The sequence below is a fragment of the Emys orbicularis genome, chromosome 13 (genome assembly GCF_028017835.1).
Source record: "Emys orbicularis isolate rEmyOrb1 chromosome 13, rEmyOrb1.hap1, whole genome shotgun sequence".
Classification (NCBI taxonomy): domain Eukaryota; kingdom Metazoa; phylum Chordata; order Testudines; family Emydidae; genus Emys; species Emys orbicularis.
Genome location: NC_088695.1, coordinates 19,067,216 through 19,090,056, shown reverse-complemented (window position 1 = coordinate 19,090,056; position 22,841 = coordinate 19,067,216). Strand labels below are relative to the sequence as shown.

General features: G+C 46.6%; 2 protein-coding genes across 2 annotated transcripts in view; one reads left to right on the top strand and one right to left on the bottom strand.

Annotated features, from left to right (window-relative positions):
• Positions 1-22,841, top strand: part of LOC135887555 (zinc finger protein 883-like) — a 99,050-nt gene that overhangs the window by 24,425 nt on the left and 51,784 nt on the right. The window lies entirely within an intron of this gene.
• The window catches only part of LOC135888089 (zinc finger protein 271-like), a 29,108-nt gene continuing 16,540 nt past the window's right edge, over positions 10,274-22,841 (bottom strand). Inside the window, exon 3 of the mRNA XM_065415901.1 lies at positions 10,274-11,128. Within this exon, the coding sequence (XP_065271973.1) occupies positions 10,274-11,128 (855 nt within the window). The remainder of the gene's footprint in view (positions 11,129-22,841) is intronic.

Here is a 22,841-nt window from a genome sequence, read left to right as displayed (position 1 = left end):
GAGCTGCCCATAGGCTCTGGGTTCAGGTAAGGGCGCGCTGTGATCCGAACCTTTTTGAGGTAAAAGTCATTTGCCTGACGCCTGTTCGTTTTGTGTGTGTCTGTTCTGTAACTTGTCTGTTTAAATTCTTGCATCATGCTGCTCTCACTCTATCATTGTTTCCTTAGGCTATAAGCTAGGGGGTGGGGCGTAGGTAACTGTCTGTTTTGTGGTGTGTACACAAGGTCTTAAACCCAACGGTTTCCTTGAAACAGCCTCGGTGAAGTTACTGGGACATCCGTCTGGCAGTTAAACACTTTTAGAGTGCCAGCCCAGAATAAAAACAAGTTTCGGATAACAGAAGATTATTCAGGCAGGAACAAAGGCTGAATAGGCTGGGTGATGTCTCTGGGATATAAAGAAAACCACCACTGACTCAAAAACTGAGTGGCCCGAGAACTAGAGGTAAACAACTGAAAGGGTTTCTAATCTTAATAAGAACAAAAAGTACGCCAAACTCCTATGCTTTGCCTTTTTAAGCTTTCTATATTGTTGCTTGCTTAGCTTTGTGGCCATATCCCTCTGGGCAGTGGTGATCTCAGAGGAAGGTAAAAATCAGGCTGCAGGAGCACCCCGGGAAAGTGGACCCCATAGTGAGTAGGGGACTGAAGCCACTCCCTGGAGCCCACTACAGGCGGGGTAAGGGACCGAGGATAGCGAAGACCCCCGCCTAGAGTAACAGTGGTGGGATGAGGCCAGGGCACCCTGAAGCCTACTACGGGTGGGGTAAGGGACTGGGAAAACCGGAGACCCCCACTTAAGTAAGTAGTAGTAGGGCAGGACTTCAGGGAATCCCGGTGCAGTCGAAGGGGGCAAAGAACTCCCACCAGCAATAGGCTGTGTGGACTGGTAAGACCTGCGGCCCGGGGATTGACAGAACTCCCACTAGCAATAGGCTGGGGGCTGGAAAGGACTGTTATAGCAAAGATCCCGGTTTAGGTGTGGTGTGATTGTAGGTCGTAAGGTGGTTCCGGGACCTGCTACGAGCGGGGTAAGGGACCGTGAAGTGAAGTAGCGGAAACCCCCGTTTTGTGTAAGGTAGAGTAGTAGGTCCCCACCCTTTTCTACCCATTTAAGTGACAATTGTGTCCCTTCTCGCTCGGAGAGCGGGAAGGCCCCGGGAAACCGTCCAAGTACTCCTAGGCAGTGATGCAACCCATCCCGTTCTCTTGAAAACGAGCCGGTGCTCTCTGCTGGGGGAGGAGTGTACGGAGACCACCTCCTTGCTCGGAGAGCGGGGGGGCCCCTAAGAAATCCGTCCTAGTACTCCTAGGTAGTAAAGTATCCCATCCCGTACTCTTAAAGACGGGCCGGTGCTCTCTACTGGGGGAGGAGAGTACGGTAACCAAGGCTTTCCTAATTTTTCGTGTGATTAACCTACGACCAAAAACCCTTCCCCAAATCTTATCTTCCTCTGAAGCAAGAACTCGCGTGTGGGTTGGATCACTGTGGAGTGAGCTCCCTCCCCTTGCTGTGTGTGAAGGGGAGCCCCTGGAAATCGTTTGCCAAAACCTGGAACAATCGGGCATCCTACTCCGTTCCTTTTAAGGGCGGATTGGTAACTCATTGCCGGACAGGGTGCATGCGAGGACCTCCCTTATAAATCCTCCCCAGTGGTGTGAATGTTAAAAGGGGTGAGGCTACACCCAGGTTTAAAAAGGAGCATAGGGGAAGGATTGCTCTCCCCTGGAAGAGAGAGCAGAGCTTATTGCAGTGTTCTAATTTGTGTAATATAGATTTTAGTGTTGTTTAACTATTCTTCCAGCATGATAGCAAGTGTTTTAGTGTTGTTGTGTTGTTTAACCACTCTTTAAGTATAATAATAATTGTTTTGTTAAATAATTGGTCCTCTTCTACAAGGAGAGTTGGTAAAAACAGCCCACCCTCCTTGCTGAATTGATAGTAAAACAGTGCCTGTGCCCATAAGAAAAAAAGAATTGGGCCCAAGCGGGCAGACAACCGCAGTTTAAGAAAGTCAGGAGAGGAGGAGCTGAGGGGTTAACTCTGTAGTTGCTGGTGAAAATTAAGTAATTGCAGAGTTGGCTTCTTGCTTTCTTTCTTTTATAATAGTGATTGCTTAAATAATGATGTAACGTTGTGCAGTCTATATGATTTTATAAAAACTTAATAATAAGTCAATATAATGTAACTGGAATAGTTTTAGAAAAAATATGGTAATAAGTAAATATAACGTAACTGGGATATGCTTTATGCAAAAGATCTCTTGTAAGGTATCATTACAGAGCTTATAATCTACTGAGTATAGTCATCTGATTTGTACCACTCTTGTATCTAAAACTGGAAATATAAAATGTATCTCTCTATCAGTATTATAGAGAGCAAACAATTTATAAGTTTGCCCTGCATGGGCTTGTGCAGAATAAAACGAATTTATTTGGGTTTAGACCCCATTGGGATTTGGGCATCTGAGTGCTAGAGACAAGCACACTACTGTGAGCTGTTTTCAGGTAAACTTGCAGCTTTGGAACAAGTGATTCAGCGGGGTCTGTGTTAGAGCAGACTGAAGTGTCTGGCTCAGCAAAACGGGGTGCTGAAGTCCTAGGCTGGCAGGAAAAGCAGGAGCAGAAGTAGTCTTGGTACATTGGGTGGCAGCTCCCAAGTGGGTTTCTGTGATCCAACCCGTCACAAATGGCATAAGCGGTAAAACTATGAATAAATGTTAAAAAGAAAATTCTTGGTTTCTTTGCAGCCATTCCTTTGGCTGTAAGTAATCCAGGCAAAAGGTTATTAAGGTAAAATCATTTGACTATAAGAAAAGGTTAGTTAAATTTGTTAAAAAACACTCCTGGTGTGTATAATTTTTGTTTTATAAGTTTAAGATAAGTTAATGTTGTTTTGGGGTTATGGAACCAAGAAAAATATTTTTCCCAAACAAAATAAACTAGTGTTGTTTAGTTTTGGTATTTGGCATTTAATCCTTAAAGTAATTTAGTGCTTTGCAAAGTTTAAATTGTTTTAAAATGAAAAAATTTAAATCTGTTTTGGATATTTAAATTAATTTGTTCAAATGTTTAAAAGTTATAATTATAAGTGTGTGTTAGTTTTGGTGGTGTATTTTCTTGCAGAGAGGGCAAATGCAGGATCTTGGATGAAGGTTTTGCAACAGTTTTGTATTGGTAAAATATGTCATGCGGGGGCTGTTGTGGAGCTTTTGCTTAAGAATTTTGTATCACAATCTGGCATATCTAAACTAATTATAAAAGAGCTATGTGCAGCTTCACAGATCCAGTATGTGTGCAGCTTCACAGATCCAGTATGGCCAAATGCCCTTTAAAGGCCACTCCCAATCAAGGAACCAAATTCAGCCCTCATAAAATTTTTACCAGAGCACCCAATGCAGCTACCAACAGTGCCCTGCTGGCCTAGCTCAAATAAAGTCATTTAATAAATTACACAATAGTCTAGTCAGGCACTAACAAAATGTGTTAGGTCTTTTTATATACAGCAGTCCTGCCACTCGCTGAAACCTGAGACTGGGTTTGCATAAGGGTCCATCAGCAAAGAACTGCCCTCGCCCCGTGCTAACGAACTCTTGTCCGCTGACAAATCCATTAAGCCTTCGGACCTTGCTAAAAAAACAACTTCTCCACCTGAGGCCATAATAAAGCCTCCAACCAAGCAAGGTGATTGTGCTGGTAACCCCTCCCTTGCAACCTCATTGCCGGACAGCTAAGTGAACTAAAACTACGAAATCTTAAAGAATAGCTTGCGAAAGCTAGCCAAAACTACCTGAAAATAAAACTTTTAATATTTCTCAGCCTCTCCTCCTTAACGAACTTGGGGTGGGGAGGAAAAAAGTAATCTTGGCCAATCAGTAGCCTCCGGTTTGGCCTGTGTCGTATTGCAGTGTATTCCGGCTCTATATGGTTGCCCATTGTTGTAGTCCCCGCTCCCCAGCTACTCCCCCTCGTATCTTCTCCAATTCCCATACAAATCTGTCTGGCCGTAGCCTCAGGAAAATTCAAGTCTCGGAACAACGAATGTGGTATAGCACATCCTACCGATAAAATTGTTGTTTACAGTGGTGAATTGTGCTAAATGCTACTATAAGAACCACCACTTTCTCATTTCCCTCTCTGCTTTCCAAATAACTACCTAGTACCCTAATTGTTTTCAGAGAGCGGCCATTAAACTGGCCCAGCTTGTGCAGTAAAAAAGTTTTTATCGAGGAAGAAGAGGTTTGGTGGAAGAAGCTTTGCATGGCCTAACTGGGGCTGCCGCTATTTGGACAATAGATAAAACCCAGGATCATGAAGAACGTCTGGGAAATTTGGAAAGAGCATCAGGCCTCCTTACTGAGGCAGGGTTAACTAACACCTATACCAATATAAAAGCCCTCCATGCCTTGTCGGGACTGGGAACCACAATTCAAACCCTTCTATCAAAATTAATAAACACCCTAGCCTTAGCAGAAAAGAACACTGTCTGGAATTCAGCTTGTAGTCAAATGCAGGATTTCTTTAACGGTCCCTTTTAAATCAGCGGTGGCCTGAAACCCTTACCACTACTGTGGGAGTGCCACCCAAGCTGTGAAAGTGAAGAAATACGTAAACATTGTCAAAATAAAGCTGTAACTCTGTCGCATGTACCTTCCAAGCTTCGGAACCGGTAAATGGCACCTGGGCTCCAGTGCACTTACTTGTGCCAAAACCCTGGGCGAATTGTCTATGGAACTGGATTATCCACCGGCAGGTATGGGAAGTTAAACCACCCCATGAACCTAGCCATTTCATCACCACTCCCTATGATTTCGCTGCTCAACATATCTGGGTGGGTATCGGAACCTTGTGGTCATTATGGCCCTTGGAACCCCCACAGCTATTTTGCCTCCGCAAATTGCATCCTGGGGAAATGATCAATGTATTGGACATAGCCTGTTGGGAAGAAAAAGCAATTGGAAAGAACCCAAAGGAAAAATTATTGTTTAGCAAAGAGGATGGGTGTGCCCTGCCATCTCAGCCCCAAATCCCCATTCCATACAATCTTAATTTAACCACTGCACAAGGCAGCCGCTTTATTACCTGGCCTGGTATGCCCCAAATCTATGTGTCTCTCAACCCAGCCATCCCTCTTACTTTTAATTGAACTCCTCTCCTCCCTAACCGTTTCTTAAATTTAACCTCTCTATTTAACCTCCTCTCCAACCTATCTCGCTTTCAAGCCCAAATACATGTAATAGAAGTAAAATATAACAAAACAGTTAAAGCCTTTCAGGCCATTTATAAATTAGGTGCCTTATGTTCTTATCTTAATAGTGCGTGTTTTGTCTCTAAAGAATTGGCTCAGCTTGCACCCAGCCTTTCCACTTTTATAGATGTAAAGATTTTGCTTGGTATTATTTTAGCTGCTTGTTGTAAATTGTTAATTGCCTTTTTGTGCTGCTTATGTAGAGTTTGTCCTATATCCCAGCCTCAGCCACAACCACCCCTCAGGGCCCTGTTCTTTTCCACCAATGTTAATAATCTTTCAGACCCAACTGTTAACCACCTTAGTATAAACTCGGAGTCTGAGTATTGCCCAATAACCTCCATTCTGAATAAGAATAGTGATGCCTATATGGCATCAGAGGAGGGAGATTGTGGGGAAATAGAGCAGGGTGGCCTTCTTTCTGATAACCAAGATCCTGGGCCTGAAGACCCTGAAACATCTCCCCTAGAAATCTGCCATACTGAGAACTTTCGTGGGTAATGGGGTAGGCCTAAAAGCCTGAACCAAAAATCAGTTTGTAAGGCTATGCCCAGTCAAAAGTAGCAACAGAGGAGGGAATAAAAAAATAAATCCCCCCCCCCCAGCAGTACTAATGAAATATGTTCATAGCTGATGAAATATGATAACCGCAAGCTACGAAAATAACGTAAGATGCTCGATATTAAGAAATTGTTTTGCAGACAGTTAATCATCCTTGCTGCTATAACTATTTGCAAAATTTTCCATAGCCCAGCTATCTGCAAACTAGCCCCCCCCCCTTAAGCCTTTGCTAAAACCCCCCGGAAAATAACATAGTTCAAGTCTTAAGAAATGTACCAAAGCTAGGGCCGAGCACCACCCCTGCGGAAACCACCAAGCGCCCTTCTACCCAAACAAACACCCACTCCTCGGAAATTAGGTCAGAGGGTACGGAGGGGGGTAAGAGGACTGACCCCAACCCCAATACCCTAGCTCGTGATCACCCCAAACCCAGCCTGTGATTTGCCCCCGAGCTCGTGTTCACCCCATGCCCAGCTTATAATTGGTCCCCAATTTCTTAATTCATAACGTATTGTTTGTACCCTGCTTGTGGTTTAATGGAATAAAAGCAGTTTGTGAGCTGTTGCTAGGTGTGTTGGTCTCCGAACTACACCCCAGTGCGCACTGGTTTGTATGTCAATAAACTGGCCTCAGGCTCTGAGTCTGTGAACTAAAATGACTGCGTGGGGGTCTTTAACCACGACAACTCTGACATCTGCCAGACCTTCCAGCATTTGGCTTCCTGGACAGTGAAAGACTGCTGGAACTGAACCTCTACAGAAAGGCAGCTTAGTCTTCAGAAGCAGTATCTGCTAATCAGTGGGTAATGTTTAAAGTGTAGATCTTGGAGAACTCTCTAAGACAGAGGTTCCCAAATGTGGGGTGTGGCCTCCTAGGGGGGCATGGAGGAACATCTGAGGGGGCCACAGTGGGGCCTGGGCCGTCCCCCACGGGAGTGCGGGGAGGGAGCGACACCCAGCCCTTCCCCGCCCCCAGCTCTGCTCTGATTCTGCTCCCAGCCTGGCCTTATCACCAGCCTCGGTGCGGCTCCACTCCGGGCCCTGCGCCAGCCCCCCGCATCGGCCACTGGCTGCGGCTCCGTTCCTGACCAGCGGCCGTGGCCGGGGCTGAGGCTGGGAGCGGAGCCGCACCTGGCCGCAGACCCAGCTGCCGGCTCCCAACACAGTCTGGCTACGACTCCAGTCTTGACCCCAGTCTCGGCCCCGCTCCCGGCCCCAGACCCAGCTCGGGGGGGTGGGGGGGCAGGAAGCTGGCAGGGGTAAGGGAGGGGCGCGACCTTCAACAGTTTGGGGACCATTGGTCTAAGAGGATCTGCCACTACCTTGCCAATACATCTAATTTGGTGAGGAGTTTGGCTCCTGCCATCTCAGATAGTTCACTTCTTGTGGCCAAGTGTACTTTTCCTGTTTTTGTTCAGCACCATACACAGCCACAGTCTCCATCCTTTTTTCTCTAGTTATTAAGGAGGGAACCCAAGCTGCTGGCTCTTCTATTCTCCAAATCCTACCATTTACTGTCATGTTTCACAACTCTTCTTCTACCCTCTTTCCTAAGGGGTGTGAAACATAGCATCTACCATAGGTTCTGCATCTTCTTCTAACTGCCTTATGTCTGTTACTGGGAGGCACCTATTTCTTGGGAATACATCTTCATATGCTGCTCTTAATACTTTCGTATCTGGTTCTGCATTGTCTTTTTGTCTATCTGAGGTATGCATCCTCTTAATGAGACCTAACTCCTGACACATGTGTAGGCCCAAGTCTGGGCTGGCCTCTGTCTACAACCACAAACTCTTGCTTTATCATTTTCCATTTGCATTGAAGTGTCAGCGTGCACTCTCCCACCACTGGAATTGTTCCTCCATCATAGTCTTCACAGATGCTTTTGACTCTTCCACTTCTCCATGCTCCTTACATCTCTCTATTTCAGTTTGTGTTATTACATTTATTTGTATGCCAGTGTCTATCTTGCATCTTGCCAATCTTTCGAGTTTTCACCCTCCTCTATTTGCTTTAGAACAGCAGTTCCTCTTCACCTGAGGAATCCCTTTCTGCACTTAATACATGAACTTTCCTGCATTCTCTGCACATTTTAGTATAATGGTTGGGTTTATTACAGTTTCTACATATTTGCCCAAATGCTGGATATTTTCTATAATCATACTGGTTGCCACATCACTGACGTTGTTTCCTGCTTTCCATTTTTCTGTCCCTGGCCAATTTAATTTCTGGGAACTTTTCTCTTGTTGGTTTAGCTATAGTAACCAAAGCAATATGCTCTGTGCTTCTCTCTAGACTTTTTATTTGCCTTTGTTTGTTCTGCTGATTGGCCTATACATAGGGCCCTTCGTTTTCAGTTTTTATTTAATTTAATTTTTCCCAAGATTTTATCAGTGTTTATTACAACAAAAACAGGTGAAAATCGGTGCAAAAAAAATTATAGTTTTTCTGGGTAAATATCGGGGTTTATTTTGGAGGACGGAAAGACTGGGGAGAAAAGCATTCAGTAGATGCTTCTGAATTCCATTCATCAGTGTGGTTTGCTGCAGAACTAAAACAGAATTCAAAACACAATACCACCTCTGAGTTTAAGAAAATAATATATCTCTAATCCCCAAATAAGGCTTTTCATTTGAATAAACAGTTTACTGTTGTAGACTTAGAACTATTAGCCTATAAATATTTACATTTAATAATTGGGCCACACCATTTGAAGCACATACACTCAACTTCATCCCTTTCTATTTTTGTTTTTTTTAAACTTTCGAATACTTCCTTGTGTTCTGTAACGTATTCTGATACAGATTTTTGTTTTCTTCCCATTTTAGTGTGTCAAATCTTTAACCCGTTATCTGCTAACAGCTTGAAACGTGTATGTGGTGGGCATGAGAGTCATCAGTACATTCAGATGCGCACGCACTTTGGCATTTGCGTGCCCGCCCGTTTATTGTGTGTATCTTCTAGACTAATACATAGCCTTACTTCAACAGGCAGCTTCGCATATACACCCAAACTAATGTATGATCAGAATACATAGATCTCATGCCATGTATGGTATTTTCCTAATAAAACATGTTATTTTTTTATATATTTGAATGATACAAAAGTAGGGTGAAAATCAGAAAAAATGGAATAATACTTTTTGTAAAACCTGGGAATTTTTCTGTAAAAATCAGTTTAAACTGAAAACAAAGGCGCTTACCTAAACATATTGCCCTTTCTAGTGACAGATCCATCTCCCTTCATAACCTTTTTTATTGTTACACCCCAGGATAATTTGGTCTTTAATGAGAGAATCTTTTATGATTCCATAGTCACAGGACTGACTTTTTAGCTTTAAATCTTTGACAAAATTCCTCCATTGTTTCCCCTTCGTTCTGTGTTCTTATCCTGACCCATCTCTCTCTCATAAGTCACATTTTTTTCTAAGAACACAATGAGCCTCAAACATTTTTGATATTTCTGCACAACTTTCCTCTCTTTCTCCACCACCATCTGGGACTTCAGTGCCTGTCGCGGGAAGGATCAAAGCAATCTTTGGCTTAGCCTCCACTTTATTTGTCCCTGTGGCTGACTTTCATAAGAAGCTCAAACTGCTGTTTGAATCCTTTTCAGGCATATCCTCTGATTCTCAGGGTGGGTGGAGAAGTTACTTGTAGTTGTAAAGGCTCTGTAGCGGCCATTGCAATGTGACCTCTCACTGGGTCTTCCAGCATGCTGGGTGCCTCCCACTGCTGGTACCATGCGGTATCTTTCTGATCAGCAGAGGTGTCAAGATAAATCCTTTATTATGGACACTATGTACAACATGCAATGAGGTAACCAAACTGCCGACTGCTCTGTGTAGCTGCAGCCTGCAATTGTCCTGTCCTGAGCTGCTTTGTTTCTGCCCTCTCGCAGGAAAGGTGCCACAGGAAAACCAAAAAGACTTCAGGAAGTGGCGCATCTCTATACTGACTAACTCACTGATCCCGCCAACCCCCTCTCCCCAAACTGAAACCATCCACCCCATAGTCGCTGACTTACAGAGATCCCGGGGGGTGCCCCAGGCCCCTCCCCCACCCTGCCCCTTCCTCCAAGCCCCCACCCTGCCTCTAATCTGCCCCCCTCCTCCCACCTGTTCCTGCTCCTCCCCCTCCAATGCCTCCAGCACACCAAGGAACAGCTGATTGCGGCAGGCAGGAGGTGCCGGGGGGGGGGGGGAGGAACCGATCAGGGGGCCACAGGCAGGCGGGAGGCACTGTGGGGGAGGAGGAGGCACTGACTCGTAGGGCTGCCAGTGGGTGCTAAGTACCCACTATTTTTTTTCCGTAGGTGCTCCAGCCCTGGAGTACCCATGGAGTTGGTGCCTATGCTCCACCCCCCCCTTGCTCCTCTCCCAAGACTATCCTCAAAGGAAGCAAGTTTATACTTTGCTTCAGGAGGGCACAGACACATTGCCCCGCTGTGAGGGCTCCCTTTGCCTCCTATCCTGTGTGGAGTTTCTGGTGGGAAATAAGGGAGTCCTTCACCTTGTAGCTTTTCCCACAGACAGAACATCGATAGGGTGCCTCTCCTGTGTGGACTCTCTGATGTACAATAAGGGCTGAGCTCTGAGTGAAGCTTTTCCCGCACTCAGGGCAGTCATAGGGTTTCTGCCCCGTGTGGGTTCTCCGATGCCTAATAAGTCCTGAGCTCTGACTGAAGCCTTTCCCACAATCGATGCACTTGTAGGGTTTCTCTCCCGTGTGGGTTCTCCGATGTCTAATCAGGCCCGAGCTCTGACTGAAGTTTTTCCCACACTCCGTGCATTTAAAGGGCCTCTCTCCGACATGGATTCTCTGGTGCGAAATGAGCTCTGAGCTCTGCTTGAAGCTTTTCCCGCAGTCGGCGCATTTATAGGCTCTCTCTCCAGTGTGGTTTCTCTGGTGTACGATGAGGCTGAATCTTTGCTTGAAGCTCTTCCCGCAGTCGGCGCATTTATAGGGTGTCTCTCCCGTGTGGATCCTCTGGTGCGAAACCAGGTTGGTGCTCTGGGTGAAGCCTTTCCCGCAGTCATTGCATTTATAAGGGGTCTCTCCAGTGTGACTTCGGTGATGTACGATGAGGCTGAATCTTTGCTTAAAGCTTTTCCCGCAGTCGGGGCATTTATAAGGGGTCTCTCCCGTGTGGATTCGCTGATGTTTACTGAGGTCTGATTTCTGTCTGAAGCTTTTCCCACACTCAAGGCATTTATAGGGTCTCTGCCCTGTGTGGATTCTCTCATGTATAATAAGATTTGATGTCTGAGTGAAGCTTTTCCCACACTCAGGGCAGTTATACGATTTCTTTTTAATGTGGATCTTTGGCTGGATCATGGTCTCTTTAGGATCCTCCAAGCCTCCTCCTGGATGAGTGGATTCAGCCCGTCTCTTCCTTGGCTGGTTTCCCTTCTGCCTTTCTGACTTGCGCTGACTCCCACAGGCTTCTCCTTGCTTGGGTCTCTGGGAAACATTTCCTTTGGATCTTCCCAATAGCGTCCCGTGTGGTTCCACTTCCTCAAGACCTTCCTGCTGAGGATTCTCCTCCTTAATCTTACTCATCATCCCATCACCTGCTGGGCAAGAGAGAGAATCCAGACAGGAGTCAGTCCCTGTGGCAGGGAGAAAAGGAACCTCAGAAAGGGGAATGGGAACATAAAAACATAAGAATGGCCATACTGGATCAGACCAATGTTCCATCTAGCCCAGTATCCTGTCTTCTGACAGTAGCCAATGCCAGGTGTCCCAGAGGGAATTAACAGAACAGGTAATCATCAAGTGATCCATCCCCTGTTGCCCATTCCCAGCTTCTGGCAAACCGAAGCTAGGGACACCATCCCTGCCCATCCTGGTTAATAGCCATAGATGGACCTATCCGCCATGAATTTATCTAGTTCTTTTTTGAACCCTGTTATAGTCTTGGCCTTCAGAACATCCCCTAGCAAAGAGTTCCACAGGTTGACTGTGTGTTGTATGAAGAAATACTTCCTTTTGTTTGTTTTAAACCTGCTGCCTATTAATTTCATTTGGTGACCCCTAGTTCTTGTGTTATGAGAAGCAATAAATAACACTTCCTTATTTAATTTCTCCACACCAGTCATGATTTTATAGACCTCAATCATATCCCCCCTTAGTCATCTTTTTCAAGCTGAAAAGTCCCAGTCTTATTAATCTCTCCTCATGTGGCAGCCATTCCACACCCCTAATCATTTTTATTGCCCTTTTTTGAACCTTTTCGAATTCCAATATATCTTTTTTGAGATGGAGCAACCACATCTGCACACAGTTTTCAAGATGTGGACAAACCATGAATTTATATAGAGGCAATATGATATTTTCTGTCTTATTATCTATCCCTTTCCTAAGGATTCCCAACATTCTGTTCGCTTTTTTGACTCCTGCTGCACATGGAGTGGATGTTTTCAGAGAACGACCCACAATGACTCCAAGATCTCTCTCGAGTGGTAACAGCTCCTTTAGACCCCTTCATTTTATATGTATTAGGAAAGGGGGAAAATAAATCAAAATAATTGCTAAGGAGATCAAGCAATCAGAAGCTGAATTCCTCTCCCACCAAACAAACAAACCCAAGAACCTCTCCCCAGAGGTGAGGAGAGACCAGTTCAATGCCATTTCCCGAGTTAAAACTCTGCGGGAAGGGAGCTACTGCGAGGTGTGAGCAAGGACGAGGAGGGGAATACTCAGCCCTGAGCAAATGGAACCACATGGAATAGTATCGGGAAGAACCAAAGGGAAAATTTCCCATAGTCCCAAATGAGGAGAAGCCTGCGAGAGTGAATGCAGGTCAGAGAGGCAGCAGAGGAATCAGCCAAGGAGACAGGGAGGTTTGGAGGACCTTAATGCAATCATGATCCAGCCACGAATCTTCACTAAAGAGAAACGATACGAACGTGCTGAGTGTGGGAAAATCTTCAGTTGGAGCTTAAGCCTTATTAGCCACCAGATGGCCCATCAGACATTGCAGTTGCAACAGAGGATTTTTCGGGACAATGGTTATCCCTGAGTGGGAATTTCCATAGAGACTGCAGGCCTGATGCTTGCCCATGTGAGAGGACTGGGCCATATTGACTGTATCTGGAAGGCACAGGCCACTGAACGAGTTATGAAGGTGGACCATAGGATGGTGTAAGTGGGAATCACCCTCCACTATGAAGGTCAAGACCCTGGAGAAGAGACATGTGCTCTCCTGGGTCACCAACATCTATGAAAAGAACCCCTCTTAGTTCCCTTTGAGTACGAAGAAGTGAAGACTCCATTCATTGGCTATACCTCCCTGACCAGTATGCTACTGTCTGAGGCTTTGTCTTCACTACCCGCCGATCCGGTGGGTAGCAATCGGTTTATCGGGGATCGACTTACCGCGTCTAGTGAAGACGCGGTAAAATCGATCCCTGATCGCTCTGCCGTCGACTCCGGAAATCCACCTCGGCAGGAGGCGGCAGCGGAGTCGGCGGCAGCGCGGCAGCGGTCGACTTTCCCGCGTCCTCACCGCTAGGTAAGCCGACCTAAAATACGCAACTTCAGCTACGGTATTCACGTAGCTGAAGTTGCGTATCTTAGGTCGGACCCCCGCTGTAGTGTAGACCTAGCCTGAGAGAATTCTGTGGGCATCAAGAACCCTGACCAAGCTACTCCATTGCCTGGTTCCAGTAACTGCAGTCACGCGAGCCAAAGATCCCAAAGAACCACGCAGCAGGAGAACTGTGAACTCTTTTCTTGTCGTCATAAGGGAGGGATACTTGTGAGGGTGTTTATTGAGTGAGTTTATGTTTCTGGAAAATGGCACCATTAATAGTTCCCTAAACTCCAAGTCTGCCATCTACATCAGTGAGTGCCGCACATGATAAAGACATGCTACTGGGCACTGCTATTGGTAGTTGTAAGCCTGGCTCGATAATCTCCTCTGTTATATCACTTGTAAAACTCACACACTTTGTATGTGTGTGGGTGAGTAGAGCTAAGAAGAGTAGAATAATAGCTATCATGGTGAGATTTAAGAAGGAAGTAGTAGCAGTGAAGCTGTGGTTAAAGAAACCAATTTGGTCTCTGTACTTCCTTAAGACTAGCCAAGCTCAATTTACCACTCCTTGGTGGACTCTCTCTCGGTCAAGGTCTAAAGTAAAAAAAGAAACTCTAGGCCTACACTCACTAAACTGAGGGTTTCAGAGTAGCAGCCGTGTTAGTCTGTATCCGCAAAAAGAACAGGAGTACTTGTGGCACCTTAGAGACTAACAAATTTATTAGAGCATAAGCTTTCGTGGGCTACAGCCCACTTCTTCGGATGCGAAGAAGTGGGCTGTAGCCCACGAAAGCTTATGCTCTAATAAATTTGTTAGTCTCTAAGGTGCCACAAGTACTCCTGTTCTTTAAACTGAGGGTGTGTGTACACTTAAAATGGTGCCACTATGGCACTTCAGTGTAGATGCAACCTACGCCGATGGGAGGGGTTCTCCAATCAGCATAGGTAATCCACCTTCCCAAGAGGTGGTAGCGAGGTTGACAGAAGAATTATTTCATCAACCTAGCTCTATTTACACTAGGATTTAGGTTTTCCTTTTGTCAACCTCAGGATTCGATTAGCTGCTGCATTAACCTGACATTATAAATTGATAATCCCAGCTAACGTCTTTGTTAACCCATCGATGTACTGAGTAAGGCCAGGTCTACACTAGAAACCTAGGGAAGTGGTGGAATCTCCATCCTTAGAGATCTTTAAGGCCCAGCTTGACAAAGCCCTGGCTGGGATGATTTAGTTGGGGTTGGTTCTGCTTTGAGCAGGGGGTTGGACTAGATGACCTCCTGAGGTCTCTTCTAACCCTAATCTTCTATGATTCTATGATTCTTACGTTGGTTTAACTATGGCGCTTTGTGACCTCACCCCCGGTGTAGACAAGACAGGAGAATTCTCCCATTGACATAGCTACCACCTCTTGGGGTAGCTATAAAGCGATACAGTGGCGCAGCTGCACTGGTGAAGTGGTTTAACCATAGACCGGCCTTAAGTCTCAATAATGACCTTAATTTGATCATTGCATTGTTTAGTTTTAAATTAGTTTAGTGAAGTTACGCTAGTTTTAGCCTCAGTGTTTAATTTATTATTTCCTTGCTTATCTTTTCTAATGAAACCCACAAAAAGTATGCAGCACGGGTTTATTCTTTCCAGTTGCAACATGGGTACAGAATCACAATGAATAAATTAGCTAAGCTACCCGAGACCCCCACACACAAAAAGGGTTGAGAAGTGAGCTATTCTTCCTAAGGGGGGGTGGTGAATAAGGGAGGTAACTTATCTGGTTAGGGGCACTTTACATCCAACCCTAGAGCTTAAGAACTGAGGAAATTCCTGGGATATCAGAGAAGACAAGAGATATAAAACAAATGTTTTATTAGGAGTTTGTTTGGAAAGAAGAAACCTATTGAGGTAAAAACTTCAGTGAGAGATAAAGACTCCCTTGACACCTGAAATTCCAGAAACATGAGACTGCGTCATGCCCCAGTCATCAAGAAACAAGGAGAAAATCCCTCCAACTGCAGTTATTACAGGAATAATCACAGGGCATGTTTACACTACAAAATTAATCGACCTAACTTATGTCGGCATACAGGTGTTCAGTAATGAGATTGCTTGAGCGTGTCTACACTTTGCTCCTAGCTCTTCCCGATACCCTCCCGTGTGGTTCCACTTGCTCAGGACCTCCCTGCTAAAGATTCTCATCCTTGTCCTCAATCACTGTACCGACAGCTTCTGGGACAGACAGGGGATCCAGACATTCCCTGTGCTGGGGGAAAGGGAACCTCAGAAAGGAGAATGGGGGTGGGGAGGGGGAAATAAACTGAATTAAATGCTGGGGAGATTAAGAATCAGGAGCTGAATCCTGCCCCCCAAATCGTTCTTCAGAAGACAGAGAGGAGGGAACCAATTTTGCCTCCACATATCATCCGAACACTCAGAGGGAAGAGAGCTACTGCCAGGTGCCACTCAGGATGGGTGGGAAGCCATGCATGAGGTCTGCCAAGAGGATACAACATTCTGACCTGGGTGAGATGAGGCAGAGGAGCGAATGGGGCCTTTGTGGGAATTCTAGCTGTTTACATCAATGATGGATGGTTTCTGTATCACTTTAACCAGTTCCTCACCTGTGAGGGTGTTCCTCAGGGTCACACTTTCCTCAGAGTTCTGAGAGTCTGGGACCCACAGCTCTTTTCTCCGTTTCCTCCAGGAGATCATGTTGGGCTTGGGAATTGGAAAATCTGCTCCCAGGGAAGAAAACAGGCAAGATCAAGGCTTCACAGTTGCGTAGCACCTTACATTTGTCTTTGTTGAATTTCATTTTGTCTGTAGCCCCGTTCTCCAATTTATCAAGATCCCTCTGAATTTTAGCTCTGTCCTCCAAAGTATTTGCAACCCTCCCTAGCTTTGCATCGTCTGCAAATTAGATCTGTACGCTCTCTATTTCTACATCCAGGTCATTAATAAAAGATGTTAAATAACACCGGAACCAGAACAGATCCCTGTGGAACCCCACTTGAGACCTCCCCCCAATTGGACATCATTCTATTAATAGTTACTCTTTGTTTGCGGGTATTTAACCAATTATGTATCCACTTGATGGTAGTTCTGCTGAGCCCACATTTCTCCAGCTTACCTGTCAGAATGTCATGTGGGACTGGGTCAAAAGCCTTGCTAAAGTCCAGGTATATTATGTCCACCACATTCCCCCATCAACCCAGCTAGTTACCTTGTCAAAGAAAGAAAGAAAGCTGGTTTGGCAGGATTTGTTCTTGGTAAATCCATGCTGGCTGCTAGTGATCACCCCTTCATCCTCCAGGTATTTGCAAATTGAATGTTTTATACATTGCTCTAGTAGCTTCCCAGGTACTGAAGTCAGGTTCCCCAGCTCCTCCTTTTTAATGATGGCCACTACATTAGCCCTTCTCCAGTCTTCCGGGACCTCTCCTGTTATCCATGAGTTTGCATATATTATTGCCAGCAACTGAAATTTCTGCAGCTAATTCCTTCAGCACCCTGCGGTAAATAACATCAGGCCCCACTGACTTGAATTGATTCAGATTAGTCACAAGATCTATAACAAGCAACAGAGAGTCCTGTGGCACCTTTAAGACTAACAGATGTATTGGAGCATACGCTTTTGTGGGTGAATACCCACTTCGTCAGACGCAGTGGGTATTCACCCACAAAAGCTTATGCTCCAATACATCTGTTAGTCTTAAAGGTGCCACAGGACTCTCTGTTGCTTTTTACAGATCCAGACTAACACAGCTACCCCTCTGATACTAAAGATCTATAACGTGTTCTCTATTTATCTCAATCTGCATACTATTGTCTATAGCAGGGGTAGGCAACCTATGGCACGTGTGCCAAAGGCAGCACACGAGCTGACTTTCAGTGGCACTCACACTGCCTCGGTCCTGGCCACTGGTCTGGGGGGCTCTGCATTTTAATTTAATTTTAAATGAAGCTTCTTAAACATTTTAAAAACCTTATTTACTTTACATACAACAATAGTTTAGTTATATATTATAGACTTATAGAAAGAGACCGTCTAAAAACGTTAAAATGTATTACTGGCACGCGAAACCCTAAATTAGAGTGAATAAATGAAGGCTCGGCACACCGCTTCTGAAAAGTTGCCAACCCCTGGTCTATAGTAACTTCGCTAGTCATCCAGTCCTGTTATTTTTTGTGAGAAGACAGAAGCAAAGTAGGCATTGAGCAGCTCTGCCTTCCCATCATCTTCCGTTACCAACTCACCTTCTCCATTGAGCAGTGGACCCACATTGTCCCTGATCTTTCTTTTTGTCTGACATATTTGTAGAACCCCTTCTTGTTGTCTCTAACATTCCTTGCCAGCTGTAACTCCTTCTTTGCCTTGGCTTTCCTGATTTGGTCCCTACACGCTGACGCTATTCCCATGTGTATACTTCCTTGGTGACATGCCCCTCCTTCCATTCCCTGTATGTATCCCTTTTGGCTTTTAGATAGCTAAAAAGCTTCTTGTGCAGCCCCATTGGCCTCCTGTGGCTCTCCTTATATTTCCTCTGCATGGGAATAGCTTGATGTTGAGTATCTAGTATTACATCTTTTAGGAACTGACAGCCCGCTTCGACTACTTTTCTTCCCAATTGGTCTCTCCATGGGACCTTGCCTATTATTTCTCTGAGTTGGCTGAAATCCACCTTTCTGAAGTCCAGTGTCCTTGGTTTGCTGGTCCTCCTTTCCTTAGGATCTTGAATTCTATCAGATCATGATCATTTCTTCCCAAGTTCCTGACCACCTTCAGGTTCGCAACTAATTCATCCCTGTTGGTCAAAACCAGATCCAAAAGGGCTGACCCCCTAGTTGTTTCCTCAACTTTCTGAATCAGAAAGCTGTCCCCTACACACGCTAAGAAGTTGCAGGACACACTATGTTTTGCTGTATTAGTCTTCCAGTAGATATCAGGGAAGTTAAAATCCCCCATCAGTACTGACTCACGTGTTAGCTAATCCTGTTACCTGCTTGGAAAATGCCTCATCCACTTCCTCTTCCTGATTTGGTGAGTTATAATAGACCCCCCACCATAACATTGCTATTGTTCTTTTCCCTTTTTATCCTCACCCACATACCCTCAATTAGTTAGTTAGTACAGTGGTTCTCAACCAGGGGTATGTGACCCCCCTGGGGGTACGCAGACGTCTTCCAGGGGGTACATCAACTCATCTAGATATTTACCTAGTTTTACAACAGGCTACATAAAAAGTACTAGCGAAGTCAGTACAAACAAATTTCATACCGACAATGACTTGTTTATACTGCTCTATATACTATACACTGCAATGTAAGTACAATATTTCCAGTAGATTTATTTTATAATTATATGGTAAAAATGAGAAAGGAAGCAATTTTTCAGTATCAATGGGCTGAGATCCTTTTGTATTTTTATGTCTGATTCTGTAAGCACGTCATTTTTAAGTAAAGGGAAACTTGGGGTATGCAAGTCAAATCAGACTCCTGCAAGGGGTACAGTAGTCTGAGAGCCAGTACATTAGTATATATCACCTATGCATATAGCTAGCTAAACACTCATACAGTCCCCTGCACGCCCATAGACTGTGTATAGACCCAACATCCCTATACATATACAGCTCCTTGCAGCAGCACCTTCACATGCTCGCATCTGGCAACCTGCTACTGAACAGGAAAGGAGACTGCTGGCAGAGGAGGCAATCCCCCAATAGAGCATGTAGCCCCCCATCCTGGAGAAATGATCAATAATGACTCCTGCATATGCACATAGCATAGCCCACACATTGGTAGCACAGACACCATGGCCTATGGAGCCTACTGATGCACTGGGGACATCTGGTACATTTCTACAGCACATATAGCCACACAGCCCCTGGCACCCCTCCACAGCACCCACAGTCACATACACAGGCATCTCCTACGCCTCTATGACACATACTAAGGGCAAGAGGCAAGGGCAAGAGATCTCTCTTCCCGTGTGAGTGCATGCATAGAAGTGCTCCAGCAAGGCACATCACCCTGCGTGTCTCTATTCCTATAGCTCCTATACACCTACCCGAGATACAGCAGTGTCTCCTATTTCTATAGCCCAGTGGCTCTCAGTGAGGGGTCTGGGGCCGGATGGGGGGCCGCGAGCAGGTTTCAGGGGCTCTGCCAAGCAGGGCCAGCCTTAAGTCTCGCTGGGGCCCAGGACAGAAAGCCAAAGCCCCACTGCATGGGTCTGAAGCCCGGGGTCCTGAGCCCTGCCACACGGGGCTGAAGGGGAAACCTGAGCAATGTAGCTTTGCAGGGCCCCTTGTGGCATGGGGCTCTGGGCAACTGCCCCACTTGCTACCCCCTAACGCTGGCCCTGGCTTGTATACAGGGCTGGCACAACCCATTAGGCGACCTAGGCGGTCACCTAGGGCACTACAATTTGGGGGGCAGCGACCGCAGCGGTATTTCAGCGGCGGGACCTTCCGCCGCCTCTGTGGGGGGCGGCATTTTGGGGCGGGACCTTCCGCCACCTAGGGCGGCAGAAAAGCTGATGGTGCTCCTGCTTGTATATGCAGAAAACCAGTTGTTGTGGCATAGGTGGGCTGTGGAGTTTTTACAGATTGTTGGGGGGAGAGGGGCTCAGAAAGAGAAAGGTCGAGAACCCTGGCTCAGCAGATACTCACATTCATGAGTTCCCATTTCCTTTAAAAAGCTGAGGGGGAGGTTTCTGAAAAAGAGCTAGTGTGCCGTATTCGCCAGGGGCTGCTTTGCTCTCTATGGTCCTTACCTGGCCCCCAAAACCTAGTACCTGAGCACCAGTTTAAACAAATTATTTATCCTCCCAATACCCCCAAGTGACAGGAGAGCACCATTCATGTGGGAAACTGAGGCACAGAGCCGTTAAGCTCTGGTTTATACTAGAGGAGTTACACTGGTATCATGTCACCTAGGGGGCGCGATTTTTTTACCTATATATTTATGCTGCTATAAACGCTACCATGGATGCAGCCATACCCCAAGAAGCTCCAACCCAGCACAGGCCGGTTAACTTCCCACACCTAACCTAGCTCCGCATTTATTTCTCCTGCGGCCTCCCCCCATTAGTCTCCCCCCCGCCATTGTCCCATTCCCAGGGGCACTCGCTCTCCCATAGCTGAATCAGTTCTTACCTGCAGGCTCCGGCTCAGGGGCTGGTGTCGGCAGAGCCCCGGGCCTGTCCCAGGGGCTGGTTCCAGCCCCCGCAGAAAGTGCTCCCGGCTGGGCACAGAGGGGCGGGGTTAATGCAGGTCTCTCCCCGCACAGACCCCGCTGGGGAGCAGCAGCGGCTCAGCCCGGGCTCCCGGCTCACAATGGAGGCAGCAACAACTTCAAACAGCTCGGGTTAGGAGCAACTGCAATGCAGGAGCCGCAGTCTCTCATCCCCGTTCTTACAATTATTCATTATTATGATTATTTGCAAAGCAGACACACCTAGGAGCCCATATCTCTGCCTCCCCCCTGCCAACACCAGATACAGCCCACCGCTCTCAGCTGATCCAGCCCCTTCCTGTGCCCCTCGATACCAACCCGGGCTGCAGCCCTCCCTGGGTCTGGGACAGGCTGCAAGCAATGCCCAGAGCACTTGTCTGCAGAGATTAGGGGTTCCCTGGAGGAAAGTGGCGTGTGAAAAGGACTACAGCCGCCCCCCCACATCCCCCTGCTCACCCCCACAGGCTGCAGAACAATCAGATCCTCCCAAAAGGGGGGGGGGGAATGTGCAGGGATCCGAGCATGCTCAGTAACATCTGCTGAAGCCTCCTGCCCTCCGAATCTGCTCCCTGCTATACAGTACATGGGAGCTAAAGGGGGAGGGGAGGGATGCGCAGAATTTGTGCACGGGGCAAGACATGCCCAGAGGAGGATGAAATAGGTGGAGGGAGGCAGCGCTTAATTGTGCCAGGGCTTGCCGGGCTGAGCTCCAGCACCTCTAGGCTTGGCAGTTCCTAGCCCTGGCACTTCTGGGCTGGGCAGTTTCTAGTCCTGGCACCTCTGGGCTTGCAGGTTTCAGCCTTGCCTCTTCGCCGCCCCGCCACACTCCCTGTGTTTGTCCCCCTTAACAATAGCCCCCATGACTCCATGTAAGTCCCTGCACTGTTCCTGCATCCTCTGCCAGGGCCGTCCTTAGCCATAGGCAGAACAGGCAACCGCGCTACCTGGGGGCACCGCTCTGCCGGGAGCCGGGAGCCGGGAGCGGACAGACGGGAAGCAGTGGAGCATTTAACAGCAGGGCTGCTGGGTCCTAGAGAGAGCCGAATGCAGCACAGTCTGAGGGAGGGGATTGGCTGCTGGGGTCTCTGGGAAGGGAAGGGGAGGGGGAAGGAACTCACCTGTGAGTGTGACTCTTTCCCCCAGCATGAGGTGAGGCAGGCTCAGCAGCTCTGGCACCAGTATCCTTTGTTGTCCCCAGGGCTGGCTCCAGGTTTTCTGCCGCCCCAAGCGGCAAAAAAAAAAAAAAAAAAAAAAGCCGCGGCAGCACGATTGCGCCATTCCACTCTTCGGTGGCAATTGGGTGGCAGGTCCTTCGCTCCGAGAGGGACTGAGGGACCCGCCACCGAATTACTGCGCTGCAGACCCAGACGTGCCGCCCCGATAGCGGCTGGAGTGCCACCCTTTGGTATTGGCAGCCTCAAGAACCTGCTTCTTTAGCTGGTGCCTGGAGCCGGCCCTGTTTCCCACTTATTCTGTAGCTACATCTGTCATGCTTCCCCACTCCTTCACAATTCTGCAGTGCAATTTCCTTTGTTCCCCTTGCTTTTATCCATAATGGCTGTTCAGTAAAACCACTTTTCCCTGGCTGATGGAATTGATCTGCAAAGGGATTTATTAAATGCAGCATTTGTCAGAGCTGTTTTTTAAAAGATATTTAAACCCACTTGCTTTACTCAAAGGGAATATTTGTGCTTAGGCTTGTGCATCCAGTGTGCCTTCTTGATGGCTAGTAAGAGGTAATAAGATCACAATTATTCCTTTGAGGTCATGGATTAGTCCAGGAAAGGAGAGACGAATTAGGTGGCCCATGCTAGGAGATTCCCTATGCATCTACCAGAGGGGGGGAAGAGAAGAGATGGAGGGCAGGGAATAAGTCAGTTCAGCCTGCTTATGGAGCTACAGCAATAACCTGCAGTTGTGTATCCAGTTGTGTATCCCCACTCTATCACTGAATTGTTTTCTTCCTAACCAGGAGTCAGATTCTATTCTATTCATGTTCTTAAAACAATGCCCATCCCTGACTTACGTGAGCCCTGGGGCCTTGACAATTTGTCCCTTATATGGACTAACCTCATTCTTTGGATTTAAGCAAGTTATGTTAAATGATCACATTAATTTACATTTTGATAAAACAGCCAAAGTTTTATGGGTGGGGTAAAACATAGGAGTACTGTTAACTTTCTATAGCACTTTATGCTCTAAAAGAAGTTGGTGCCTAACTTCCCTTAGGCTACCACTTTTTCACAGAGGCTTACAAACATG